Raw genomic sequence first — 27,663 nt, 5'->3', positions numbered from 1 at the left:
CAGAGGCACCAGCAGCTTCACCGAGAAGGTCTGATCTTGGGGCAAACACCTTCCTCTGACAGCAAATCACCACAGCCCCCCACTACCGGCATCACGCAGGATGCGCAGCATTCCTGGGATGTCTGGAACGCTTGGGAAGAGCTACAAAGTTATGCTCCACCAGATTAGTTCAGGAGTCTGAGTCTCATGTTTAAGATGCCAAAGGTTTTCTCAGTGACTGCTGAGTTTATTGGCTCTGCTGTCACTTAGCTCGGCTGGAGCCAGGGATTGTGGCAACCAAACTATTTACTGTGTGTTCCCAAGTTTCTCCAGGAAGGTGAAGCCTGTCAGGGATGGTGATCGCCGAGTTCAGCCCAAAGGTGCTCACAGGTGGAGCCGCAGCTTCGGCAGCAGTGGGCAGACCTCTCCTCTCCTCCTGCAGCCCCCCAGGAGCTCTGCCCCAGCCCGCAGCGATGCCCGGGGAAGCGCCGTTGCTGGGACAGTCCCCTCTGGCCAACTCAGCAGAGAGGGGACATCACTGTGCCAGGACCCAGAACTCCCCCGTTTCCCCTCCTTGCCCTCGGTCCTGCCGTGCAGACGCCATCCCTGCCCTCCCCAGGGCAGCTGGAGGCAGCAGCAGAAGGCAGACGGGCAGGGGCAAAAGGCACTTGCGGACAATTTTATTTTTTTTCCATCACTAAAACATCCTGAAATGCCAAGGAGAAAGCTGGGCAATACTGGGCTGGCACCCCCGGCACAGGGGAGGGGCAGGCAGCTACACTTCCAGCAAGATCCTTTTGCTATTGCTGAGCCCAAGAGCAAAAGATCTGAATTGCAACATAAAAACTCACAAAATTTTAACATATAAACAAATGTAGGATTTTTTTATTCGCTTCCTGTTTTTGCAAATCTTCAAAGCCACAAGTTCAGGCATTTTGAATGCTTAAAGTGATTTATTCTCTTCCCTTTTCTAAGAAAAAGGGAGGTTTTTCACTTAACCACATGGCTCCATTAAAGAGATCAAATAATGGGAAGGAAACCTGTGATCAACCTGAGAGAGCTGCCACCCCAGAACGGGCGACAGCCAGGCCTCCGTGTGCTCTGCGTCCCCAGGAAACCCCCGCTCTGCCCCCGGCCATCACACGCAGCTTTTAAACTACACAAAATAACCTGCGGCTCCAAACTGGGGAGAACCAGCAGAATGTCCGGAGCCCACCGCAGCCCAGGAGCTGACCAGGACCCGTTCCCAGTAACACCCCAGGGATAGAAAGGAGATTTCCAGTCCACGGAGCAGCATGAGCTCGGGGACTTGGCTCCGCGTCGACGCGGAGGCGGGAGGAGCGGGAGCGCGACGGCGCTGGGGCAGCACCAAGGAACCGGGGTCACTGCTGGGAAGGGACAGCTCGGGGCGGGCCACGAAAGGCCAGAGCAGCCGGCACAGCCCCGTGCCAGGCACCTGCCTCCCGCACGCTGCGCTCAGCCCCCCCAGACCCGAAGGCCCAGGGCTGCTCCCGCGTCCCACCCCCGGCCCAAGCAGAGCATCTCCACCACACCGGGCTTTTCTTCTTCTTCCCTCCGGGAAGGGTGGACACGGCTATTCCATCCTGCGTCCTCGCAGGGAGCCCCAGCACCACTCGGTAACACCCGGTGCCACCCGAATGGGGGCCCCTTTCCCCCGGTGAGCCGGATCCGGGTGACCAGGCGAGCCCCCCGCGCTGCTCGCGGGCGCGGAGGCCGTAGTGTGCACGCACACGGCGAGGCAGAGGCGCGCACGTTTCTTCACGGAAAATTTAAGAGGTGCTGCACACAAAGAGCAGAGCCGGCAAAAGGTAAATTAACTCTGAAGAAAGACAAAGTGCGGCGCTGGGTGGCATTTCTGTGCCACCTTCCGTTAAAAAACGGCGTCTAACCCTTCTCCTGGCCAGCGAACAGCCAGAGTCAGCGTACAAAGAAGACAACAAAGCCCGATAGCGCTGGACCGAGGACAATTACCCCGTCTTGACCCGCACCCCGGGCACATCCCCAGTCCTGCAGACCCCAGCCAGCCCCGCCCCGCTCGCCCACCGGCTCTTTGCCCCCCCCCAAACCACGCAGGGGGTCCCCAGCAGCGCCGTTACGGCCGGCAGCGCCCCCCCCCCCCCCCCCCCCCGCAACGCGCCAGCCCGGGGCTTTGAAAAGCCTTTTCCTAACCGCAGCAGCATCGCTTACCGGGGTTTGCGTGAGGCCCCTCCCGCAGGACACCCCATCGCCCGGCCGCAGCCCGCTCAGCCCCCGCGCCCCGTGGCCACCCCGGCGCGGCGGCGGCGATTCGTTTCCCTCCGGCTCCTGCACGGTTAATCGCGGGGCTCCGCGCCCGCGGTTGTAAACTCCCCGCGGTGCTGACTCATCCGCGGCCATGCCCGTCGAGCACCATGTTTCACCGCTCCACGCCCCCGGCGCGCAGCCCCGCCGTGGGGCAGCTCCTCACGCCGCCTCGCACGCCCCGGTGGCCCGCGGAGCCGCGGCGTTGGTCGCCACCGCGGGCCCGGCCGGCGCTGGCTCCCAGCCCGGGGTGACGGGCATCCCCGCAACCGCCCCCCGCCGAGGAAAGACGCTTTATTCCATTATAACCGACTATTTCACACCCAAAAACGTGCCGCCGCCGTCCGCTGCGCCCGGGAGGGACCGAAGCGGGGGGCTGCGCCCCCCGCCGGGGCTTTGTCCCCGGGAGGGACCTCGGCTGCCCGAGCAGGGGACGGCGGAGCCCGTGGCCGTGCAGACAGCGAGCCGGGCAGGGCGGGCAGGACCCCCCCCCCGCGCCCCGGGGAACAAAGCGCCGGGCCGGGCCGTCCCCATTGTCCCCGCTCCGGCCGGGCAGCGGCCCCCCCTCCGCCACCCCGCACGGGCAGGAAGAGGAGGGGTCGCGCAGACAATGCCTCCCCCCCACACACACCCCCCACACCCCCCTCCGCCCATACGCTCCGCCCTCCGCTCCCCATTGGCCAGCAGGGAATTTGGGGAGCCCCCCCCCCCTCCTCCTCCTCCTCCTCCTCCTCCTCCTCTCGCCAGCTTTCTCCCCCCCCCCCCCTCCTCCGCCGGGGGCGCGCACGCCGTATTGTGCCGGGGGGGCGCGCAGGGATGGGATGGGATGGGGGGGGGGCGGGGGCGCGCGCGGCCGCCGTCGGGGGCGCGCCCGGGGGGCTCCCCTTGTGTGTGCGTGTGCGCGGGGCCGGGGCCATGGAGGAGCTGAGCAGCGTGGGAGAGCAGGTCTTCGCCGCCGAGTGCATCCTCAGCAAGCGGCTCCGCAAGGTGGGACCCGCCGCCGCCCCCCCAGCCGCCCCCCCCTTTCCCCCCCCCGTGCCGCTAACGCGCCCCTCTCCGTCTCTCTCGGCAGGGCAAGCTGGAGTACCTGGTCAAGTGGCGGGGCTGGTCCTCCAAGTGAGTGCGCGGGGCTGCGCGGAGCGGGGCGCGGGGCGCGGAGCCGCCCGCCCGGCCGCTTTTGTTCGGGTCGCGCCGCTCCTTTTGTTTACAAATAAGCGCGGCCGCGGCCCGGCCCTCCCCCGCCGCCGCGTGGGGGCCCCCCCCTTCCCCCCACACCCCTCCCCCGGGCCGGACCAGTCGCCCCCAGAGCCCCCACACACACCCCCCTCCCGCCTGCTGAAAGCGGAGCTCCCCCGGGATGCGCTGGGGTCCCCCTCGCCCCGCGGCGTGGCCGCCCCCCCCCGCCCCGGTCTGCCTCCCGCCCCCCCCCCACCGTCCCGCGGGGACCGGATCGGCCCCCGGTGCGGGGATGCCCCGGTGCCCCCGGGAGCTCGGGCCCGGCGGCACGAAGGGCCCGTTTGTCCTTGGATGAACTCCCCGGTGCCGGGCCGGTAACGGGGGCGGCGGGGGGGGCGGGATGGCGCTGGCCCCCCGCTCTCGCCCAGCCCGTGTCTTCTGTTGCAGGCACAACAGCTGGGAGCCCGAGGAGAACATCCTCGACCCGAGACTCCTCCTCGCTTTCCAAAAGAAGTGAGCAAACTCTAAATATTTCTAAGCGAACGATAAAGTCAATTAACTTCTAATTGGCTGCGCGTGCGGTGGAAGTTGTGGAAACAACAGCCCGAAGCTCGCCGGGCCCTTTGTGGCAAGAGCCCTTTTGTTCATCTCCTGAAATTACAACTCAGGTCCACCTAGGACGGCTCTCCCGGGCTGGGTAAACACCAAGAATTTATGGCCCCGCGCACAATCTGGGCTGGCGCTGGCTGAGACCTTGGGCTCGTGTTCCCCGGCCTCTGGCCGGGGCCTGACTGGGTTTGGGGGGGCGACCACAGGCCCCGGTGGGGAGATGGTGCCTGGGACTGCAGGAACGGTGGGCTCAGAAGGCTCCGAAATGGGCTACCGGAGGGCACCGCTGCAAGGCGGTGGGAGAAAATGGTGTCCCCTGGCAGGGCCGGGGCTGGGCCGAGCTGGGACCGGCCGTTGTTCTGCCGCTGTCGCACACCAGGAATCGCGCGGAGGTCAAAAAGCAGGCAGCTGGCTCCGGTCAGCACAGCGCTGCCAAATATTTTGGCTCCGTATTAATAAAAATCATTAAAGTTTATGATAGGATTTAATTATAACTCATTTCTGGATCCCTTTTCAAGAGTGGAATCTGGTGGTTAGCGCAGGCAGCTCGGTGCTCAGTTGTGGTGCAGCTTAGCACGGTCCTTCTTGAACGGGCAACCACGAAAAATCAGAGAGTGGCCTGAAAACTCTCCCCGCTGCCAGCCCTGGCCCCGCGTCCAGCCCGGGAGGTGCAGGAGAGGAGAAACGTGCCCGGCGAAGGGGAGAACTTGCCGGGTTTCCAGGGAACGCGTTTGCTTTTCCTCCGCACAGAGGCCACGCCGCTGCTCGCGGTGTGCGGGGGGGAAGCTCAGCTCTGCGGGTGCCGGAGGAAGGCAGAGCTTAGCAGAGACCTGGCAGATGCTCCTGTTTGCCTGATCCTGTTGTACCAGAAAAACTGGAAATTTTACCATGAATTGGAAGAGCCAGAGTCAGGATGGGTAACGCCGTGCGGTCCATCACTGACCGCTGGAAGCTTCTTGCTGCGGGGATGTTTTAGCAAACGGGGCTGCCAGGAGGGCTGCCCGCAGGAACACTCCCCCATCACTGCCCGGTTCCCTGGCACGAGCAGAGCAGGGAGCTGCTCTCGGGGGCGGCGTTACAAAACTCAATGCCTCTCAGTGGAAGGCCTGTGCCTGGCACCAGTGGGGCAAAGGGACCAGGATGGGGGTAACCAGGAGGACGCTCCCGTGTGGGAAAGGCTTTGGCTCTGTGAGCAGTTTGGTAAATACATTTCAGCCACCCGGGCAGTTCTGTCCCGTGCTGTACGCAAGAGAGTTTCTCTTTTTTTCACCTCTCTTCCAGCACATCAGGGCAGATGCCCACTGCTGAGCCAGTGGGATACCCCAGCACCCTGAGAGCTGTCCTTGTTCTAAGACCACCCTTTTCATAACCTTTTCCTCACTGTGTAGTTCTTTTTCTCGCATTACATCACATTCATGGCCCGAGTCTTCCAGTGACCTGTCCCAGTCCCACAGGGTAAACGATCCGGGTGCCACATGAGGGGGGTTGAACTGCACAAGTCGCCGGGTTTCTGCAGGATTCCTGGGGATCTCTGACCTCACTTGAGCGCAGCGTCCCCGTAGCAGCGTGGGTTCGAGTAAGTGATGTGCTCAGAGTCTGTAAGATCATCAGGTGTTGGTAGGGGTTGAGAACACCCCCCAGCCGCTGCTCAGACAGGAGCTGAGCCTTCGGCATCCCATGCAAGGGGGTTTTTAATGACAGAAGAAAGGGAGGAACCAGGATGATTTGGGATGTTTTTCCTCCCTGCAAACCGTGTCCTTAATTGTTTTTTCAGGGAGCATGAAAAAGAAGTGCAGAATCGGAAGAGGGGCAAGCGGCCCCGGGGAAGGCCCAGGAAACACGTGGTGAGTCCTGGTGGGTCCACGGCCGTGCCGGCGCTGGAGGGGCTCTGGCCTGGGAAGGCACCAGCGAGTGTCTGTCCTCAGTGTGGGGAGTGCGGGGTGCTCGGCCTCGGGGGGTGGCGAGGACACGGCCGGTGCCTGCAGACCCCAGGTGCCTGTGAGGAGAACATGTCTCTTCATCGCTGCGCTGGCGCGGGCGTAGAAGGAGACAGAAGGGTCCCGCCTGGTATTGCAGCCCGATCGGTTTGTGCTCTGCGCTCCCAAAGTCGTTTCGTGGCAGAGGACGAGCAGATCGGCTGACGTGGAGGAGGAACCTGTGTGTGTCTGTGGCACCTGGCCCGTAACAGTTCTTCGGTAATTTGTGTTGACTTTCCCCGTCTCCGTTGCTTTGCAGGAACCAGAGATGCCTGCAAAAACTAAGTCAAGTAGCTCCTCTTCCTCCACATCCTCCTCTTCCTCCTCCTCTGATGAAGAGGATGAAAGCGACCTGGAAACAAAGAGAGGTCCCCGCAGCAGAGAGACTCACCCGGTACCACAGAAGAAAGCTCAGATCCTGGTGGCGAAGCCTGAAATGAAAGACACTTCCAGGAAGAAGCGTGGACGGAAACCTCTTCCCCCAGAGCAGAAAGCGGCTCGAAGGACCGTGAACCTGACAAAGGTGCTGAAAACATCCCGGAAGGAGGTGGGCGGCAGCGCCAAGCTGCTGGGGAAGCTGCAGCCCCAGCACAGCTCGCAGGGCTCGGGCATGGCCGTGCTGAAGGACCCGCCGGGCGCTTTGCCTGGGCTCAGCTCCGCGGGGTCGTCTGCAGAAAACCTGCCCAACATGATGAAGAGCGGCTCCGCGAGCCCAAGCCGGGCCATCAGCTGGCAGAGCTCCATCGTGCACTACATGAACAGGATGTCCCAAAGCCAGAACTCGGCGGAGACCTCGCCCCTGGGCAGGCTGGCGCTGAAGTCGCAGGCATCCAGTAAGAGCGGCTTAGGGCTGGACTTAAAAATGAGGAGCCAGAAGGGATCTGGGGAGCTTGGGCTGAGCATGCAGGGACCCAAGACTGCTAAGGCTCCTAGCAGCGGCGCTGGAGGGGACCAGAAATCAGGATTTGCCGCGGGAGGCCAAATGCTGCACAACGGCAGCAAGACGCCTGCGAGCTCATCCGGGGCCGGCAGCCAACCGGCCTCCAGTCAGGAGCTGAACCTCCAGGCTCTGAACCTGCAGAGCGTCAAAAACGGGCCGAGCTTGGCTGGTGGGAGCAGCCTCCCCCGCCACCTTTGCAGCGCCCTGTCCAAAGGCTCCGGCGGTGCAGCAGCGAGTGCAGGGGCCGGCGGGGCGAAGGGCGGCGCGGCGGGGGCCGGGGCGAACGCTGCCAGCACCGGTGGGCTCGCAGGGGGGGACGGCAGCAAGAGCGAGAAGCAAGCGCACCGGACAGGCGACAGGGACTCGGCCAAAGGCGGCCCGGCCGGCCCGCAGGAGGGGCACGCGGCCACCGAGACCCGCAAGCCAGCCGCCCTTTCCGAAATGAGCACAGGTGAAGAGACCAGCTCGGATTCGGACCGGGATTCAGCTTCCTTCCCGGGCATGGGTCAGAACATGTCTGTCTCCATCCAGACCAGCCAGGACTGGAAACCCACCCGCAGCCTGATCGAGCACGTCTTTGTCACCGATGTCACCGCGAACCTGATCACAGTGACAGTCAAGGAGTCCCCCACCAGCGTCGGGTTTTTCAACCTAAGGCAATACTGAGCCCAGGAGCGCGAGAGGAGGGAGAGGGTCCTTCAGCCTCTCCCTCAGCTTTGCCCAGCTCTTCCATCAGGTTTTTCTTTCTTCAAGTGAATGCGTGAGACCTGCTGGGACTCGTGTCTGGAGAGGCTGGAGAAAGACGTGGTGAAACCTGCTCAGAACTGCCAGCGGGCCGACGGATCCCTCCCGGCTCTCCCCATCCTCTCCCAGAGCCAGTGCCCCCAGCGGAGGTGGCTGATGCCGCTCTCCGGGCGCGGGGGCTCTGGGGGTGACGGGCTGGCAAGTTTTGAGCCAGGCTTCACTGTACGCAGGTTTCTTTGCTTTACAGCTTGAAACAGCAGATGACGAGGTCTGCGGCTCACTGGCAGCAGGGAGGGTGTGGAGCTGCGATGGGCCAGGCTTATACTCGGGAGAGGAAGAGGAGATCCTTCTCTCTCCTCTGGGCTCCCCAATAATCTTGTCTGTGAGCGTGGGGAGCTGCAAGTCAATCCAAATGAGACAGCCGCTGCTCCCAGTCCTTGGGGGCTGCTGGGGGGCGGCTGTATATGGGGGTTTTTCAGGGTACACTCAGCCCAGCCACCCCCCTGGGCGAGGTCACTTCCAATGATGGTGAAGTCCACAACGTTTCTGTTGTGGTTTCTAGCTGATAGGGAAATACTGTTTACATTTTTTATTAAGGAAAAAAACTTTGTTTTTGAGGGGGGGGAATAAACCCGATCTAGGGAAGACTGAATCCTGAATGCCGCTGACAATACAGGCGTCAGAGGTGCCTCTTCCAGGGCGAGGGGTGGCTGGCAGCAGTGCCTCCTTGCTGCCCGGGGAGGGTCCTGCCCTGGGAGCCAGCCAGAGCCGCTGGCTTCTTCGCAGTGACTTGACTTTCAGAGGAAAGTGAAGCCCGAATTGTTGCGCAGCCCAGGGAGCCCCAGCGCCGCTCCTCTGCCTCGTCCCGGCATGGCCAGCGTCTCCCCCTCCCGCTCAGCAGTTGCCAGGCCCTCGTAGGGACCGAGCTGGGGAATATTTTTTAAGTCTCGCAAAACAAGCAAACCTCCCAGCGGCAGGTAGGTTGGTGCTCGGACTGACACGTGTCTGTGAGGTCAGTGCTGGGGTCAGAAGTGGCGCCCGGGCAGAGCCGGGGGTGAGTCGAGCTCTCCATGCCAGGAGCCCGACCCAGCCTTGGACACTCTCTGGGTTTGACTCACACCAATCGTCCACCTTTTTCTCCAGCCAGAGGGGTCAGAAGCGGGTCAAGGACACCTGCACGGGTGCTCTGGAGCAGTCGGAAAGGGAAGGAGAGGAGAGGGTGAAGGGGCAGGGCCAGGCAGCGGCTGCCTCCGGCCGCTGTTCCCCGAGGAGCCAGAGGGCCTGTGGCAGCCGTTCACCTTCGTCTTGCCGTCCTGTGCCAGCAGCCGGGGTGTTCATTTTGGCGGGTCGCAACCCGCCAACCAATTTATTGCAACCAATAATGGCTTTTTTACGGAGGTCTTTTGCCCTGCTATAGATTACTCTTACAAGCCAAAATCAGCAGCAGTAGTTCAGGCAGTTTATCAGCATTCGAGCTCATTTTAGCTCTGTTAATGCTGAACTCCTTTCTCGGAGGAGATAAAAAGCCCACGGGTGCCGGGGCTCAGCACGTGGTCAGGAGGTGCCGGTGGCCCTGGGGTGGCTGCTCAGGGTGTGCGTGAGCCCAGGGGTCACCGCTCGCTCGGTGACCGACCTCGCACCCAGACGGGTCTGTCTTTGCCGCAGGCGGGGGCACTCGCAGTGTCGTCACACACAAGAGTGCGGAGATAAACAAACCAAACTGGGGGTACAGGTACTTCTGACACACCCCCCCCCAACAATGCACCAGCCCGCTGCAGCCGCATTTGCTGCCGCTGGCTGGCAGCAGCGCAAGTCTCAGGTGAAATGAAAAGCCGGCGCTGGCAGCATGCGCTGCCCGGTTGTTGGAGGGGTGGGTGGTTGTTCAGGCTCCTGTGCTCCAGGGACGCTCTCCCTTCGCTTTTGTATTTAATCCCCGGCCGTCCTGTTGGTTTCTTGCGTTACGGAGCCGAGCACAGTGACCCGCGTGTGCCGACAACGTGCCGGCAAGTCGGGGCGGGTGGAGGCGAGGGGCTGCCTGGCCGCAGGACCTGTGCAGGCTGCTCGGCCGGCTCCAGTCCAGCCCCGGCGCGGCCGCCTTGGATGTCCCCTCACCATGGTGGCGGTGGCGGGCGGCCTGGGCCGGGGGGTTTGCGGAGGACTGGTGCAGCTCTGACCACCCGGCCCAGCAACGTGCTGCGTCTTCTGCCGGGCAAAGGGCCGAGGGAGAGGAGGGAGCGTTGTCCGTGGAGGAGGTTCCCAAGGACAGAGTTTCCGTTGAGCTCCACGATGCCAAAATGTCACAGTCTGTGCTGTTTACCTTCTAGTCTTTAACTTTGCCAAACGAGCTACCGTTGCTTTGACTGGTCCAAGGAAACGTTAGCCTGTGTCAGCAGAAACGGTCTCTGCTGGGTGTGCTTTTGTGCTGGGGATACGAGCGTTTTGGGAGAAGAATCGAGGAATCTGGGAGTGCGGGGGGTAGCGCCCTTCCCCACACACCAAATGTTTGCTTCTTGGCCTTTGCGAATCCAAACTGAACGACAATGTGCCTTTCGGACCGTCCTTATCTCAGCCTTGTCTGCGACGCCGGTCCCACGCCAGGTTTGTGCCTATGCAAAGCGGGGTGGTCACAGGGTCCTGGGGACAGCCGTGACCCCCAAGGGGAGGGGTGCCCGGGTCCCCAGCGGCGCAGCCCAGCCGCCTCGCTGGCAGCAGCTGAGAGATGGCCACAGAGGGGAAGCCGGCCCAGCAGGGATGCTCTTACCCAGAGCAATAGGGTGTGGGGGCTGGCGTCCCCGAGGGGGACAGAGCATCTGAGGATGCTCCGGGAAGGGGTCGGGCACCCAGTGGCCACAGAGGGTGAGGAGACGGGCTGCGACAGCGGGTGCTGTGCCGTGCTCGCTGCATGCCAGCTCCGAGATGGCTGCTCCCTGCAGAGCCCCCGCCGAAGCTCACATCCCTGCGGGGGCTTGCTCCTGCCTCCTGGCCGGGCGAAGGGTCCCTGGGCCCCAGCTTGTGCCCAGGGGAACACGTATCCCAAGGGCGAGTGGCTTTCCTCCATCACCCCCCTTCCCAGGCGTGTCCCCCCTCCCCGGCAGCGGCAGGACTCTGCTGTCACCACTTGCTATTGTGCCTTTTGCTCACCAGCTGGTTCGATTCCAAAGGTCTAAGGATGGTGAAAATGATAATCCAGAAATTTTTCTGACCTCCGTCTCCTCCTGCGTTCCTTCCCCAGCCCCTTCCTGACCTCGTGTTTCAGATCTCAGCTCTCCCAGCAGCGCTGGGGTGTCTGAGCGAATGGTTCCTGTTGGAGTTTGCCTCTCAAAGGCACATTATGTGAGTGATTTACTGTAATCTTTTGTGGACAGGGGTTGAAAGCCGCTGCAGACCCTGTTTACCAGTCAGTACCATTAGTATTCAAGGTCTACCTTTTATTTTTTTTTCTTTTTTTTTTTAAGTTTGCTGCTATGGGTTGGAGTGTTCAGCCGTGTGTCAAACAGCCAATTAAAGGTTTGTCACTTGTCATTTTCTAAGGGGTTTCCGATGTGGAAAGTCCTGCAGTATTTGTATATTGAATGGATATTTTCTCCAGGCATAATCTGGTTAAGCATACTTGTTGTTTTCCATTGGACTGGAAGAGGTGGCCAATTCAGCCATCTTCCCTAGGAACTTCGTCTATTTTTATATATATATTTTGTACCAAAAAAACTGGAGTTCGTGGAGGGATGGGGATAGTTTAGGGGGTTTGGTTTGTGTTGAGTTTCTGAGCTGGGTGTGAAGGACTCCAGAGCCAGAGAGAAGGTTTTTACTGAAAGAAATGGAGGGATGGGTGAAAACAAACAATTGTTCTTGTAACTTGTGCCAGTCACTGGTCTGATTTGTATGTTTTAATTAAAGAGAGAGCCAAATCGTTCCTGTATGACACTTATAATTGCTTTAAACTACAGCTGTTTGTTTGCTTTTATTTTCAGAGAACAAAAGTTGGAGATGTTGTTACCCTGGGAAAGCGTAAGGGCTCTGTGCAGCAGGACAGGCGCCCAGCCCGCCGAGCGCCGCGGGGCTGGGGGGGCCCCGCTCCCCGCTCCCCCCCGTGCCCCCGCTCGCCCTCCCGCCACCTCGCTCGCGTTTTGTGCAGCGTTTTCTAGTGCTCCCGGACACTGACCTAGTGTAGAGCCACCACCTCGAGGCTGCTTTCAGTTTATTCGCAGGAGAACACTAGGAGATGGTTACGTCGGGGGGTGGGGGGGGGGGGTTTGTGTAACTTTTCCACTGCTCTTTTTTTAGCATATCAATAAATATTTTTTTAAACTTTTCAGCCTGGTGTGGTCACTGCTCTGGGAGTGGCCCCCACCCTCGGGCACTGCTTGCGTTCACCCCCCCACCCCGGGGCTGCCGCTGCCTTGTGAAACCGCATCCCCCCCCACCCTGCGGGGCACCGTATTCCCGCCCCTGCCCGCGGGCTCCGGCCTGGGCCGCAACGGGGCCCCCGGGATGGGGATGGGCGAGGCTGAGGAAAACCGACGGGGCGGGCAACCACCCTCCTGCCGAGGGTCCGGGCAGGACGCGGCCCCTCCCGGCCCGAGCTCCTCCCGGGCTCCGCTGCGGCGGGAGCTGCGCTTGCCCGGGGACGGGGCGGGGGGGCGGCTCAGGTGCCTCCGCTCAGCACCGGCCCAGCCCGGGGACCCCCCCCGGCCGCCCACCAACCGCGGCACCGGGGCCCGCGGGGCGCGCTCGGGCCGGGCCGACCTGGGGAGGGCGCTGCGCGGCCGCGGAAGGGGCGGCGGCCACCGGGGCTCCGCCGTCGGGGCTGCCGTCGGCAGGGAGCTGAGCCCCGGGGCGGGGGGCCGCGGAGCCGCCCCGACAAGGCGCAGGGAGGGGGTGTCGCGTCTGGGGGCTCCACCAGCCGGTCGCCCCCCACCCCCTCCCTCCGCGCCCGCCCCGCGGGGGCCCCGCCGCGGCCCGTGTGAAAGGGCCCCCCCGCTGGGCCGGGGGAGAAAGGCGCCATTGTGCGGCCCTTTCTCCCGCTCCTCCTTGACACTCATTTTCCGCGCCCAGGCGCTGACAGCTCCCATAATGCGGGGGTCCGCGCCTTTCACCCGGCGGAGCAGAAAAAGGAGGTTAATGAGGACACAGCTTAAAAAAAAAAAAAAAAAAAAAATCACTAAAACCAACACCACCCCCCCACCCCGCTCCCGCTCCCCTCCGCCTGCGCGGCCGGGGCAGATTTGAATACAAAGGCCGGGCTCGCCGGGTAGGGGCGGCCGCCGCGCCCCGGGCCCCGACCCGCACCCCCGCCGCGCTGCCCGCCCCGTCGGAAGGGCGGAGCGGCGGCCCCGGGGTGGTTCCTCGGAAAAGAACCGCACAGCGGGCACCGCGGAACCCCCGAGGGGGCGGCCCGGAGTCCCTCCCCCCGTGCCCCAGCCCCGCACGACAGCAGCTTCCAGCCCGCCTGTGCAGGGGGGGGAGATGCGGGGCCGCCCGCCCCGTCAGGGCCCCACCACTCACCCCTCGATGCTCCCGGCCACCCCCCGGGCCCCGCGCCCCCCACTTGCCCCAGGGCCACAAAGGGAAGACAGACACGTTTCTATTTACAAAGTATATATTTAAACTCACATAAAAAGCAGGTCTCATGGACATTCACGGCTGGCAGAAGACACGTAGTTAAGCTTCACTTCTGAGACTGAGATTTAGCCAAATTGCTTTTGTACAAGTCTTAAGATTTAAATAATTCACACGCACACACACCCCCACGCGCACACACTCGGTATATACGTCGCTATATACATACACACATATACACCCACATGTATGTTCTGCTCCATGCCCGCGTGTCGGGACACACACACCGGGCTGGAGCGAAGCACCCCAAAGCCCACGCGTGTCCCGGGGGGGCAGGAGCGCGGCTTCGGGCTCTTTTGCAAGGGGAAGCGTCCCTCGGCCTTGGCACGGTGGCAGCGGGGGGACGGGCAGCTCAACCCCCTCGCCGTCCCTTCAACAACACACGTGTCCCGTGCCAGCTGCCCCTGGCACCGGCACCGAAACCAGCACGTTGGTTCTTCGTATAAACCAAGTTAAAAATCTCAATTTTACAAAATATGCCTTTTAAAAAAAAAAAAAAAAAGGAAAACAACACCACCAACCAAAAAAAAAAAAAATCCTCAGAACTCACAGACATGGGCTCCCTTTGTAGAGTCAACCCAGCACCCTCCTGCCAGGCCACCTGCCCGAGGTCCCAAAAGGACGGGGATGGGGACGGAGCAAGGTGGAGCTGCAGATGGGCCCAAGAGCCGAGGGCTGCTCCTTGCCCCAGCACCCTTCCCCGCCCGTCAGGCCCCCAGCGCTGTCCCCCCGCCCCGTTACAGCCCCCCAAAAGCAGGAGCCTTCAGGAGCTCAGCCGGGACAGGGGGACAAGGGGGACCTGGCCCAGCCCTGGCCCTCGGACACCACCGGACAGATTTGTGCTTTCCAACCCAAAGAGATGCTCAGAGCAACGCGCGGGGACGGGGCCACCTGCTCCACCTTGACCGAAATCACAACTCGGGGATCCCCACCCGGGCCCGGCCGCAACCGAGCTGGGGGACCAGGAGGGAGCGGGGCGGGGGGCTGCAGCCCCCCACGGCCACCCAGGGATGCTGCTGCTGCTCGACCCGGCGGGGAAACTGCTGCACTTTGTTCAGAGCCAGGAAAGCCCGCGGCCGTGCCCTGCCCCAGCCCGGGGAGACCCGCAGCAGGGTCCTCCAACGGCAGAAAGAACACAGGCAAATAAACCACAAAAAGCCACCCGAGTCAGCAGGGCTGCTCGCGCACGGGAATCTTTCGCCTCTTGGCTATTGTTTAACTAGCATAAGAAAAGGGAAATATTTATTGTCTCTGAATGCATAAAGGTGGCTCTGGGATTTGTCAGAGATGTGGATATTACAAAACACTTTATCTGGAGTCTTCCAACAGTCTGAAGTGAACTATGTTTGGGGAAAAAAAAAAAATAATAATAATCCACTTTCTATAGCAGTATAAAGCATCTAAATATGGGCAGTGACATGCTACCCTCCCAAACCTCTCTGGCATTTCAGGAATGTAAACAGAGGGGTTTTTTGTTGATTTTTTTTTTTTTTAAGTGGATGGGGAACAGAATCAAGCGACCAGACAAAATGAAAACAGATTCTCAGCTCAGTCCCATCTCCCACAACTGCTACGACAACTCTATTAAAGTGCATTTCAGTATCACCCCTCTCAGGAACCTTACACACACAAACCTCCTCTTCCTTCACAAGAAAAGGTAATTCAAGTTAATACTCCGCTAGAACAGTTTTAGCTTTTTTATGGATTTCTGCTTTTCCCCGCCCCGACTTTGTAGCAACATTATTTTTTTTTTTTTGTTAGACTGGAAACGCCCCTTCCCCAACAATACTGTAAATTCAAGTGCTTACTTCAACTGTCAAGGGCAACAGTTCTGGATACAGCACACTTGATTGTACAAGCAACACCTTATATCACAATCAAGAAATCAGGGCACTTCGCCCTCCGAGGGAGTAACACTTCCCCCTCCACCATCCATAGCATCATATGAAAAATAATAGTTAAAAAAACCCAGAACATAATTAGCTATGAACATCGTTCGTTATGTACACCGGCTCCTGCAACAGATGCATGAACTCTGTTAGTTCTCAGTTTTATTGTCCTTTCTAAGAGCAACTGAGCAGTCACTGTTGTCTCCATTTAAATAAAACAACTCAGAGTTGAAATATATATATATAGATATATATAAGCATTTTTTCTTAAATAACATATTTACATCTAATAGAAAATATAACTCTAGAGATAATCTTTCCAACGAAATGTAAGACGTGACAAAAAAATAAAGAAAACAAAAAGAATGAGTTAATGAATTTAGGACAGTTTCTAAATCCTCTCCAGGACCAAAAAAAAAAAAAAAAAGAAAAAAAAAAAAAAAAAAGAGAAAAGGCCCACCAAGCTCTAACCAAGCTTTTGTCTGGATCTGACCGAAGAAAACCCCAGCACCACCTCCGCCAAACTCATCGCTTCTCTTTAAAGAATCCTTGGTCCGTGCTGCTCTCCTTGATGGTGACGGTCAAAAAGTTAGAGGTCACATCAGTTACCACCACCTTCTCCAGGTTGTTGAGAGAGGGGCTCCAGGACTCCTCCTCGGGGTCCCCCAGGATCCTGGAGACGGGGATCCTGGCGATGAGGGAGGGTCGCCCCGCCTGGCCCCCCACGCCGTCGCGGTACAGGCTGCCCACGGCGCCCGGGCTGACGGCGCCGTGCAGGAGCTTGGGCCCGCCGGGGTCCAGCCCCCCCTGCCCCTTGGGGTCCAGAAAGTCTGCCCGGTGCTTGGCCAGCCGGGGGGGGTAGGTCTCGGCAGCTCCCAGCTTGGCACCCACCTCGGCTCGGTTGGGGCCGGGCAGGGCACCGGGGAGGTCGGGGTCCTGCCGCCGGGCCAGCTGGATGACACTGTGTCCTGAGCCGAACTTGGCCGCCCCCGCCGCCGCCTCCTCCATCTTCCTGGCCTTCAGGTAGTCCCCCACCTTGTCCCCCGGGTCCCCCAGTTTCCTCTTGGAGGCATCCAGAGTCTCCGCCAGGTCCTTGTAAAGCTCCTTCCTGGGCTTGGGGCCTCTCTTTTTGGGGGTCTCCCCAGGTTTCTCCTCCACGCGGATCACCCGGTCCCGGATGCTGTCTCCCTTGGGGGTGCTGGTGCTGGAGCTGCCCTGGGGAGCCAGGGCTATGTTTCTCAGTCCTTCCCTAGCCCGGGACGTGGAGCCCAGCTCCTGGGGGGACCTGCCAGGATACGGCACCCGGATCCCCCTGGAAGAGTCACTGCGGAATTCATAGGTTTTGGCTTTTGCTTTTGCCTGGGCCTGCAAAGAAGATAAATCAACCAGTGACTTTATTATCCTGCCATCCGGCTGCGTAATTACAACTTACAAGACAACAAGAGGCCGCCTTTACCAGGAGCATCCTCCACGGGGGCCGGAGAGGGACCCCCGCTCCCCACTGCGGCGTGCAGCCCTGGCCAGCACCGGCGTGCGCGGGGCTCGGGCCTCCTTACCTTTAGCAGGAAGGTTTTGGGCTTGGGGCCTCGCTTTTTGGGCCCGTATAGCTCCATTTCTCGCTCCCTAGAGGTGTTAAAAGAACCAAAGCTTCAATTCAGCATAGCTACAAGACAGCAACATATTTACAAGCGCAACGGCTACGGCAAGCAAAGGCCTTTGTACCTTTCCTCAAAGGCTGCGAGCAAACGGGCATCCAGGATGTTTTCCTCAGGTTCCCAAGTGCTGTACCTGTGGGGGGGGCACAGAGAGAGGGACCAGCATGAGGAGCCAGAAACAGGAAAAAATAAAAATCAATAAAATAGAAAATACAGGGGATAAAGGAAGGGACCCAAGTTTCCTTTCTACTACAATGGGAGAGCAGGGCTGCAGTGAGCCGGCTCCCCACGGCCCCCCACGGCTCCCCGGGTGCAGATCCCCACGGACAAACGGCCGACTTACTTCTGAGACCAGCCCTTCCATTTTACGAGATATTCCATGCGCCCCTGCAGATGCAAAGAGAAAAATAAATATGCATGGAGGGAAACCGCGATAAACGCCCGCGACAAAGCTACACCCGCAATTCCACGCATGCAACAAACACGCGCCGCGCCGAAAACACACGCAAGGGGGGGGGGGGGGGGGAGGAGGGGGAAGGGAACGCGGAGGGGTGGGGGGGGGATGCAACAAAAAAATGAAATTATTATTTAAAAAAAAAAAAAAAAAACAAACCCCCGGGGGTGCGCAGGCCGGCTGGCGGGCAGGCAGCGGCGGAGCACGCCCGCCCCCCCGGCGGGGAGCGCCCGGGCATGCGGCGGGGAGAAAGAGCCGCCCCCCGCGGGCGCCCAACCGCAACCGGGCCGGGGCCGCAGCGGCGGCGGGGAAGGGAGGGGGGGGGGCGGAAAGGAGGGTGGGGGGAGCGATGGGGGAAGGCGCGGGGCCCGCGGAGGGGGGGGGGGGGGCGGTGCGGGGAGGTGGGGGGCACCTACTTTGCGGATGCGGCGCTTGAGCAGGGCCTCGGCCGCGAAGACGCGCTCCCCGACGGCCGAGAGCTCCATGTTTACGCGGCCGCTCGCAGCACACAGGCAGCCGCCAGCGCAGCCCAGACCATAATACTCCGCCCGCTGACGTCAGCGCCGCGGCCCCCCCCCCCCTCTCCCTTCTCCCCCCCCCCCCCCGCACTTGTTGCTGGCGGAGCCGGGTGGAATATTCCGCCCGCGCCGCATTGGCTCTGCCGCCGCCCCGCCCCCCCGACGTGCGCCGCGTCCCGATGAGCGCGGGAGGGGCGGGGGGAGGACACGCCCCCGGGACACGCCCCCCAACGCCCCGCCCCTCTCCGGGGAATTGGAGGGGGGGGAAGAAGGGGGGGGGGGTGCGCGGAGCACAAAGGCGCCCCGGGAGCGCGGGAGGCGCCTGGACGGGGCGGACCGGGAGGGGGGGGGCGGGTCGTTCCCCGGTGACCGGACAAAGGGAACGGTGTGAGGCGGGAGCGGTCACGGACAAACCGCCCCCCCCGGCGAGGAGCCCGCCCACGGACACACGCGGTCCCGCGGGGGAGTGGGTCGTTCCCGGCGGGGCGGGCGGTCCCGCAGCTCAGCGGCCTCCGGTACCCGCCCCCCGCGCCCGCTCCGCTCTCCGGAGGGGGCGGAAGGGTGGTCCCGGGGCCAGCGGGGCGGCCCCACGCGCGATTTGGTGGGGGGGGGGGTGTCCCCCACCCGCGTTACCCATCAGCAAAGCGGCGTGCGACCGCGGGCGGCACTGCGGGGGGGACAGCCGGTACCGGGACACACACCCCCCCTGGGACCCCCCTCCCCGGTTCTGCCGCTCGCCCCACGTCCCGCCCGGGAGCCGTCGCTGAGGCGGCCACGGGAGACCGAGACACGCGCGTCTGGGTGACCAGACGAGTGGGACGCGTCCAGCCTCGCGGGGAACCGGAGGCCCCAACCCGCCCCCCCCCCCCCCCCCCGGGGGGGCTCCACGGGGACCGGGCAGCCCCGTCCCGCGGAGTGGAGCCGTTTCCGCGCCCGCGGGCAGTGGGGCTGCGCCGCGAGTGGGACGCACAGCACCGCGGCCCGGTGCTGAGTGGGCTTCAGCGGGCCCGTCCACGCGGGATGAGGCCAGGCGAGGCTGACACCCCCCCACACGCCCCCCCGCGCCGCCGCCTCTCCTCCGCGAAGGAGCTCGAAGCCGAGGGGAAATGGGCCTCGACAGCCGCCGCGTTCACGCGTGGGGACCCCACGGTGGGCGTGGCCTCGAGGATGCGACTGCGCCTGCTCTCCGGTAAAACGAGACGGCGGCTGGCTCGCCCCGGGGCTCCGGTCTGGTTGCGGTTCGCCGCCGGGGCGGGAAGGGGGGGGTGGTAGCGCCGGGTCACGCGTGGCGGGGACAGCGAGACCAGCGCGGCTGCGGGACCGCGTTCGGCGCGGGGGCTGCGGGGCACTTGGCTGCCCCCGGGCCTTGGGGGACCCCGGGGTACGCCGGGACCGGCCGCGGGGACCGGGGGGCACCGGCGTTGTCCCGGCCCCGGGGTTCGTCGTCTCCCGGGGCTCCCGCCCGCCGCCGCCGCGGAGCCCTCCCCCGCCCCGCCACCGGAGGGGGCGGTCGGGGCCCTCCAACGGGGATCACGGGGGCAACGGGTCCCCGGCAGTGGGGTGGGGGACACGGGTGGGGCTCCGCGGCCCCACGGGGGACTCGCGAGGCGCGTGGGTCGGGTCCCCGCCGGCGGAGCCCTCCCCCCGCCGCCGAGGGGAAACCGCGCTCACGGGAAGAGGCGGGAGGTTCCCACCCCGCGGCTCCCGTGGGCTCCCGGCCCCACGCCTCTATCCCCGCGCCCCGCGGGTTTTGCGCGGCGGTGCCGGGCGGGGGGAGCGCACCCCCCCGCGCCCTCTCGGCCCCCGGCGAGCGGCGTCCCAGGGAGTTTTTCGTTAATGTCGAATTAATCGTTGTTAATTAAGGCACGTCGCGGGGCGGCTCGTGAACTGGCGTGGACGCGCCGGTCCGGATCCCGCGAAGGTGCCGCGCAGAAAAGAGACCCGGGGGGGGGGGGGGGGCGGGGCTGGGGGAGGGGGGCGGCGAATCGTCCCCCCGGGTCCGACGGTGCCGCCGCCTCCTCCGCTGCTCGGCGCTCCGGGGGCAGCCTCCGCGGCCGCGCCGCGGGGCCCGTCCCCGTGGCCGTGGGGGTGCTGCAGCCCGTGGAACGAGGTGTTTGCTCCGCACCTCTGCTGCCGGGGTCCCGGTGCGAGCTCGGTCCCGGGGCCGAACCTCCCCGCACCGGAGCCCTGAGGGGCCTCGGAGCTCCCGGCTGAGCAGCCGCCTGCGCGGAGCAACGCGGAGCCCCACAGCCACGCGTGGGGGCGGAAAGGGGAGAGGCCGCGGCTCTAGCGGCCTCCCGAGCGGGCATCCGCGCAGGGAACGGCTCCATCCCCCCGCCGGGACCCACGCGGGACCTGCGCGGGGCCGGGGCCGGGTCCCCGGTTGCGGGGCGGAGCGGGGCGGGTGGGGGGGGCAGGGGGCAGGGAGAAGGCGAGACGCAAACGAGAACGGCGCGGGGAAAGCAGCGGGGAGCGACCGGCGCTGCGTGGGGGAGCGGCCGGAGCCCGCGAGCCGTGGGCGAACCGGGGCCGCGGCTGCGGTCACTCGTGGGGGTCTTGGGTCGGAAGGAGAAGCGGAACGGAGCCGCCCCGGCGCCGCGGGGACGAGACAGCGGCGGGAGGCACCGCCCCCGGGTCTCCCGGGCAGTTCTTCCCGCTGCTGGGGGGGGCCCGGGGACCCCCTCGCCGGGGCCGGTGGCGCTGCGGGGGGCGGGGGGGACCCTCCCGCCCGACCGGGCCACCGGGAGCAGGAGCGGAGCCCGGGCACGGGCCGCCCTCCCCGCTCCCGAGGTCAACGGCAGAAGCTGCCCGGACGCCCTACGGGGTCTCGGCCCGGGGGGGCCGCTCGCCCCCGAGCCCCCTCCGCCCCCGCCGGCCCCGCCCGTCCCCGGCCCTGCCCCGGGGTCCCGGGGCTCGGTGCGGACTCGGGACGGCTCCGGCCCGGCGAGGGCGGCGTGTCGCCGCGGCAAACCCCGATTTCAGCCCATTTGACCCCAAACCCGCCCCTTGGCCGCCGCATCTCTGCTCCCCCAGCCCGTAGTCGTGCGATGAGCTCCTCGGGGCTCAGCGGGCCGCCGCGGGGCAGAGCGCCCGGCTCCCCCCTCGTTTCTCGCTGCGCGGGGGCTTCCACGGCTGCGAGCTTTGCAACGAAACCGGGGGGCTGCTGCCCCTCCCGGGGCCGCGCGTGGGGGCGGCGGGGCGAGCACGCGTGTCCGAGCGCGGCTGGGCCGGGGGCGGCGGCGGGGCGGGGGGGAGCTGGCTCCAACCCAACCGCCGGCGCGATCGGTCCCCGCGCCGTAGCCGGGCTCTTCCCCGCGGCTTCCCGTGCGCTCTGGTGCCCGTGCTTCAGAAGCCGCTCCGCCCCACGGACACCCGTGCCCGGGACGGCTTGGATCCAGCCCAGCTCCCGCTCCGGCCCGGTTGCCCGGGCGGCCGAGGGTGTCGGTGCCAGTGTGAGACCCGGTTACGCCACGGTCGCGCTCCCCGCCGTGTCTCCTTCTTCTGGGCGACCCGAGCGTGGCCTCAGCGCTGAGATCGCGGGGGGAAGTGGCGGCAGAGCAAGTCGCCCCCTCGGCAGAGCCCCAGCGCCCCCCAGTCCCCGAACCGACCCTGCGGTCGGCCCCGTGCCCCGGGAGGGGCAGCCCGTAGCCCGGCCGGGCCGGGGGTACCGCAGCGGAGGGCGGAGCGCGCCCCGGAGCCACATTCCACGCGAGCTCCCTGCGTGCATGGACGCTTCCCCCGCACCCCCGGGGCGGCCGGCCCCGGGCTCCCCATCCGCCCCGCCGCCCGGTTCGGCTCCGGGCTTCTCCCGGTCCGGTCCCATTCCCGAGCCGGCCGGGAAAACGATTCCCTCCACCCGTGGCTGAAGGGAACCGGGACGAGCCTCGGGGCAAATTCGCGGCTCCCCGCGCCGGTACCGGGCTGCCCCGGCGGGGCGGGCGCGGACCGGGAGGGACCCCGCGACCCCGCCGGTCCCCGCCGCCGTTTCGTTTCCGAGCAGCTCGGGGCGAAGCCGGGAGGCAGCGACCGGCCCCGGGCTGCGGCACCTGCACCCCACGCGGGACGGGTGGGGCGGGGCAGGACCGAGACCGAGGGCGGGCCCGGAGACGGGGCCATGCGCGGAGCTGCGGTCACTCGTGGGCTCGCTGCCGGCGGGACCGGGCCGCCCGCGTTCCCCCCCGTTTCCCTCGGGGCAGCGCGCTGCCGTGCGCCCGAACCCCCGGGGCCGCGGGGGCGGCCTCTGTCCGGTGCTCGGGGGTACCGGATCCGGGGAGGGGAGATGTCCGGGGCTGCCCGGGCAGCGGTGTCCCCGCGGGGCCGCTCCTTCCCACTCTCCGCAGCCCCGTGCGAGGAAGTTTTGGTGTCGACGCGTTTGACATCGAATTCAGGCCCGGGAGCGGCTTCACCGGCGGTTCCGGAGGCGCCGGCGCCCGGGGCTGGCGGGGGGAGGCGGTGGCTCGGGCTGGGGCCCCGCGGACCCCGGGAGGGCACCGGACCCGGCTGCCGGCCCTTCCCCTGGCACCGGGGGGGGCGCGGAGGGGAGCTCGGCGCGGCCGGACCCAGCGGGAGCGGGGAGGGGGCAGCGAGAAGGCAGCGGTGCGGGCAGGGTCAGCTGGGACAGGCAGGACCGTGGGGACTCCCCCCGAGCAGGCAGCTCCCCTCGGGGGGGCCGCCGGACACCGCTCTGCGCGGGTGCGGAGCGGCCCGCACTTCCCCCCCGCCGCGGTGCGGACCCAGCGCCGCCCTCCGCCCATCCCGGAGCCTTCCTCCCGTCTTCCTCCGTCCGTCCGTGTCCCCCCCCCACCCCCCCCCGCCCCGTCCAGGCGCCCGGCGCTGCTCTCACTCCTCCGGGGCTCGGGATGGAGCCGCCGCGACCGCGTTCGCTGCCCGGCGGGACACGGAGCCTCCGCGTCGGGGGATCCCCGCCCCGGGCAAAACCGCTTCTCTCTGCCCCGGTTGTCGTTATCCCCCGGTTACCGGGGCCTTGACCAGCTGGCGAGGGGACCGTCCCGGGGGGGTGCAGCCCACCGCCGCCCCAGGACCGAGCCCATCATCCTCCCCGCGGCCGGCGGGCCCGGGGCGGCGGTGCTGAAGGACAGCAGCGGCCCCGCCGACCGGGGAGACCGAGCCCGGTTTGCCGCCCTCCGGCTCGGCCCGGCCCGGAGGGGGGGGGCGGGCGCGGGGAGCGGTGGGCGCGGCGGCGGGCGCTGCCCGGGCTCGTCCCGGGGGTCCCGCACGGGAAGGAGACGCTGCCCGGTGCGGCCCCGCCGGGCCGATTAATTCCAGGTGCTTTCCATAGGTGGCACCGTCCTCCTGGAAATGGCGGCTGTGGCCACCGCGCTGCCAGCGGCGCTCCCGCCCCCCCCGGGGGGCACTGCCGCCCCCCACCCCCGCCCCCGCCTCGGGGAGGCCCCCCGCCCCGCGGGCTTCGGCGGGGCGAAGCGCCCGCGGGAGGCCCCGGGGCGGTGGGGGGGAGGGTCCCCACGGGGGAGAGCTGCCGCCGTCCTCGCCCCCCCGGAGCACACACCCGCGAACCGTCGGAGAGGCTCCCGCGTCGGCACTGCGCGTGGGAGCCACCCCACGCGTGTCCCCGCACCCTCCCCAGCAGGGCCCGGGGGTAGTGGTGGGGGGGACGTGCCCCGAGCACACCCCCCTGCTCCGGCGAGGCGGAGCGGTGGAGTCCCCACCCGCGTCCCACTGCGGGGGGAGCCCACGGGCAGCCCTGAGAGCTGACGGCAAAGCGCCCGCTCCCCGTTTCCCACGCGTGTCGGCGTACACCGAGAGCCGCTCGTCGCCTCGGGCCCCGGGGCCGCCCCCCCCCCCCCGCAGCCGCGCAGCTCCGCGGGTCGCTCCGAAACCCCCGTGTGAGGAAAGTGCCTCTCCCGGGGGCGGCGCGGGGAGCGGGGGGGGGGGGGGGGGGCCGCCGCTTTATCGCCCCGCTCCAGGCTGCGAACACTCCGCACAAAAGACCTTTTGTTTCCGGGGTTTCTGAATTTGCTGATTATTTGTAGGAACAGAAATGCGGGTTGTTTGCAGAGGGGGGAGAGGGAGGAACCGACCCGAGCGCCGCGTCGGGCGAGGAGACCTGAACGTTTCGGGCTATTTCCTTTCCCCCCCCTCCTCGTCTAACCGGCGCGGCTCCGGCCCGACAAGGACGGCAGAAGGACGAAGCTGCTCCCTCGCGGCTCCGGTCGCAGCGGTCACGGGAGCGCCACGAGTGGGCAGGGACCACCCGACGGCCCCGCCGGGGCGGGAGGGACCGCGCTGTCAGGACCAGCGTCGGGAGATTTCAGCTGGGATGTGCCCGAGGATGGGGGGGGCGCGACTGGAACGGCCCGTCCCTACCCCTACCCCGTGCCCCGCTGCCGGCCCTGCCCGGCCCCGCCCGCCCGCGCGCGGCCCCGCGGCTCCGCTTTTAACAAAAGCAATTAGAGGTGAAACGCGGCCCATTTACATTCCCCCTAATGACCGGCGGCGGCTTCCCCCGGGCGGGGGGCGGCATCTGCGGCGCGGCCCGTCCCGCTCGCCGGCCCCGGGCCCCGCCCGCCCCGTCCCGCCGCCCCCCGCCCGCCCGCCCCGTCCCGCCGCCGCGGCCCCGCCCGCCCCGCCCAAGGTAGCCGCTCTATTTAGGTTCATGCCCTTATATGGCGATGAGCGCGGCGCCCCGCGGACGGCGCGCACCATATAAGGAAGCGGTGCCCGAGCGCGCGGTGAGGTGGTGGACGCTTATTGGCCCGTCGGTATCGCAGCAACCGGCTCTCACGAGTGGAACGGCCCCGCGCGCCCCCCCCCACGGGGCCGGGACCCCCCCCCGGGAGCGTGGGGACGGGGCTGACACCGCCCCGCTCCCACGGGTGACCCTCGACGGGACACACACACCCCCCCACACCCCACCTCCGGTGCGCACCCCTCCACCGGGACCCCCCGCCCCGCTGCCCCTTCCCGCTCCGGAGCGCGCGTGGGGAGAGGCGGTAGCGCCGTCTTCCGTGGGCACCGACGGCACGCGGGAGCCCACGGCGCCCCCGAAATGCGGAGGGGACCGCCGCTCCCTGCCCTGTCCGTGTCCGTCCCACGCGGAGGACGGGTCCCAGCGGGCCAGGCGGGACGGTGGGACGGGGGGGGCGGCGACACGGGATCACGCGTGGGCAAGGGGAGCGCGGAGCCGCGGCGTTGCGCGGACACGGGTGACCCCGATACTGGGCACGCAGACCGGGCGGCTTCGCTGTGACTTCCCGCGGGGCCGGGCCCCCCCCTCCTCTTCCTCTCGCCGAGGCGGGGGGGGGCTGCGCCGGGCGGAGCCTTCCCGGGAGGCACCGGTGTCGTTCGCACCGTGCGTGGCGGGGACGGCGGTTTCCGCGCAGGAGGGAGCCCCGCGGGGCTGCGCGCACCCCCGGCGCGGCAAAACGCCTTCCCGTGTCCAGCCGTCACGGTGCGGACCGGCCGCGACAGCCCCCCCCGCCCCCCCGTGGGGGATCACCCCATCCCGGCTGCTACACTCGCGGTTTTGGGGCGTCCCCTCGCTCCGCGAACACCCGCGAAAGCCACCGGCGGGGAGCGAAGCTCCGGCGGCGTGAGGCGGAGGCAGCGCGGGCGCCACCCGCGCACCCACGCCTGTCCGCTCCGGCGCCGCGACCAGGCGCCCGGGGGCCGCCGCCGTGACGGGGAGGGGGGGGCAGCGACACGCCGCGGGTCCGTGGGGTCGAGTTTTCGTTGCGGTTTCGCCGCGGAGACGGTGCCGCGGCCGCGCAGCGCCGCGTCCCCCGCGCCCCCGGTTCTATTTTACTGATTTTATTTTTATTTTTTATTTTAAATCGAGCGCGAAACCGGCCGCTGCGGGAGCGGCTGCGGGCGCACCTCCGGCGAGGCGGGCTCCGGTGGCGGGGGGGGGGGGACACACGATACACCGGCCCGCCCCTCCGCCGCGCCGCCCCCGGGCCCGGAGCCGCCCCTGCCCCCCGTCTCGGCGGGCACCGTGTGGGGGCTGCCGGCACGTGCCGTCCCGGTGCCGCAGTGGGGGGGGTGGGGGGGGGTGGGAGGGGGAGGGCCGGGCACCGTCCCCACACCTCCCCCCCCACCGTCTCGCCGCAGGTGAGGCCCCGCCGGAGAGGCTCCGCACCGGCCGCCGGGCCCCGCCGCGCTGCGGGCTCCGCTCCGGTCCCGCCGAGCCTCCGGCCGCCCCCCGCACCGCCTGCCCCGGGGTTCCCCGGGGGGGTCCGCGGCCGGCGGGAAGGGCTGCGCCGCTTCGTTGCCGTGTCCCGTTCACCCCCCCCCTCCATGGCAGGATTCAGCGGGCTCCGCCGAGCAGCCATTTTCTGCAGCTGCGTCTGCACCGGAGCTCTGCCGGGCGGCGGGGCCGGGCGGCGGGCACAGCCCGGGGGGGCCCCCCGCCCCCCTGCCTGCCGCCGGCACGGACGCCCCGAGCCCGGCGGGGAGGTGCCGGGGGACCGGCCGGGCTGCGGTGCAGGGTTGCCCGTGACAATCCCACCCTTTCCCCGCCATTTTGTTACCGTGCTGGCGTTTTCCCAAAGCAGACACAAGAGCGGGAGCCTTGGGAACGGGCCCCCGTTGTGCCGGGGCGGGGGGCGCCCCCCGCCCCAGGCCCGGGGCCCCCCCGCACCCGCCAGCGGGGCCGGTCCCGGGACGCCCGGCGGCCGCCGGCTCCTTCCCACCGGGATCGCCCCGCTCCCCTTCGCGCCCCGCGCACGCAGCGGCCGCGCGTCGTGGCTGTTTGGGTCCACGCAGGACCCAGTCACGCGGGGGTGGCACCGGTCTCCGGGCCGCTGTCCCCACTCGCGGGGGGCCCGGTCACCGGTTTCCCTTCCCGATGGGCCGGGGACGCGGGGCTGGTCGCCTCCCTCCGCCCGCCCCACCGGCAGCGCAAGTGCCCCGACGGCCGAGGGGGACCGTCCCGTCGGGGAGAGGGGCCGCCCCGGGGCCGGGCCGCCCGGTTCCGCACCCTTCAGCCGTGCCCGGTCCCGGTGGTGGTCCCGGCTCCCCGCGGGACCAGCCCCAACGCCGTCGCGGGAAGTCCGTGGGGAAGGCGCCGGGTGGCCACGCGTGGGCCCGGCGGGGCGGACAGCACGGGCAGCCCGGCGGGGAGGGCGGCGCGGGGGGAAGGCAGGCGGCCTGGACGAGCGGCGGGGCTGTGCCGTGGCTGCCCCGACGGGGCGGGCCGGTCCCTCCACCCGCGCGGGGGTTGGTGAACGCCGGCGACAAAGGGGACGCGGCGGGTGGGGTGCGTGTCCCTCGCCCCACGGCTGCATTCCCGGGCCGGAGCGGGGGGCGCTCGGCCGTGGCCGGTTCTCGGGAGCGGCGGCGGAGGGCGGAGAAGGGAGCGGGAAGGGGCGGGGGGGCTCCCGCAGTGCTGCAATGCAGCGCCGAGCCCGCCGGCCCGGCCGCGCTCCGCCGCTGCTGCAATGCAGGTGTGAGCGCCGCGCCGGGCCGGGCCGGGCCCCCCCCGCCCCACCGGGCCGCCCCCCGCCCCAACCGCGCCGGGCTTCGGCTCTTTCCCGCTTTCTCGCCCCCGTTTCGTTTTCCTCCCGCTCCTGCCGGGACCGCGAGACGTTTCCTCCCGCGGCGGGACCGTGTCCCCGGGACCTCCCGCTCGCCCCGTGTTTGCCGAGGGAGGGGCGGGGGGGGCTCATCCTGCGCCCACGGGCCACGTCACAGTCACCTTGGCCCTCCCCGCTCCCCGGCTTCTCGCTGCGGCTCCCCCCGACGCCGGGATCGCTGCGAAGCCCCCGGTGCTGCGGGGCGAGTCCCCGGTCTCCGCTCTGCTCCGCTCCAAATTCTCCGGGGGGGGGGGG

At 66.8% G+C, this 27,663-nt stretch overlaps 2 protein-coding genes across 3 annotated transcripts; one reads left to right on the top strand and one right to left on the bottom strand.

The window, feature by feature from the left end:
- The first annotated feature begins 3,195 nt into the window (after positions 1 to 3,195).
- Positions 3,196 to 7,647, top strand: CBX2 (chromobox 2). Its single transcript, XM_074889270.1, has 5 exons — positions 3,196 to 3,267; positions 3,353 to 3,396; positions 3,904 to 3,969; positions 5,840 to 5,909; positions 6,301 to 7,647. The coding sequence occupies exons 1-5, from the start codon at positions 3,196 to 3,198 to the stop codon at positions 7,645 to 7,647; spliced, it is 1,599 nt and encodes a 532-aa protein (XP_074745371.1).
- A 5,656-nt stretch (positions 7,648 to 13,303) lies between these two features.
- Positions 13,304 to 17,881, bottom strand: CBX8 (chromobox 8). 2 transcript variants are annotated; one of them, XM_074889036.1, is made up of 5 exons: positions 17,756 to 17,881; positions 17,229 to 17,272; positions 16,953 to 17,018; positions 16,787 to 16,877; positions 13,304 to 16,595 (listed from the first exon to the last, which is right to left on the bottom strand). In XM_074889036.1, the coding sequence occupies exons 1-5, from the start codon at positions 17,822 to 17,824 to the stop codon at positions 15,756 to 15,758; spliced, it is 1,110 nt and encodes a 369-aa protein (XP_074745137.1). In that variant the 5' UTR covers positions 17,825 to 17,881; the 3' UTR covers positions 13,304 to 15,755. The 2 variants fall into 2 exon arrangements, with proteins under 2 accessions (XP_074745137.1, XP_074745138.1); XM_074889037.1 differs by having other exon boundaries at positions 16,787 to 16,853.
- Between the last annotated feature and the right edge of the window lie 9,782 nt (positions 17,882 to 27,663).

Source organism: Strix uralensis, chromosome 19 (genome assembly GCF_047716275.1).
Source record: "Strix uralensis isolate ZFMK-TIS-50842 chromosome 19, bStrUra1, whole genome shotgun sequence".
Taxonomy (NCBI): domain Eukaryota; kingdom Metazoa; phylum Chordata; class Aves; order Strigiformes; family Strigidae; genus Strix; species Strix uralensis.
This window is presented reverse-complemented; position numbering and strand designations above follow the sequence as displayed.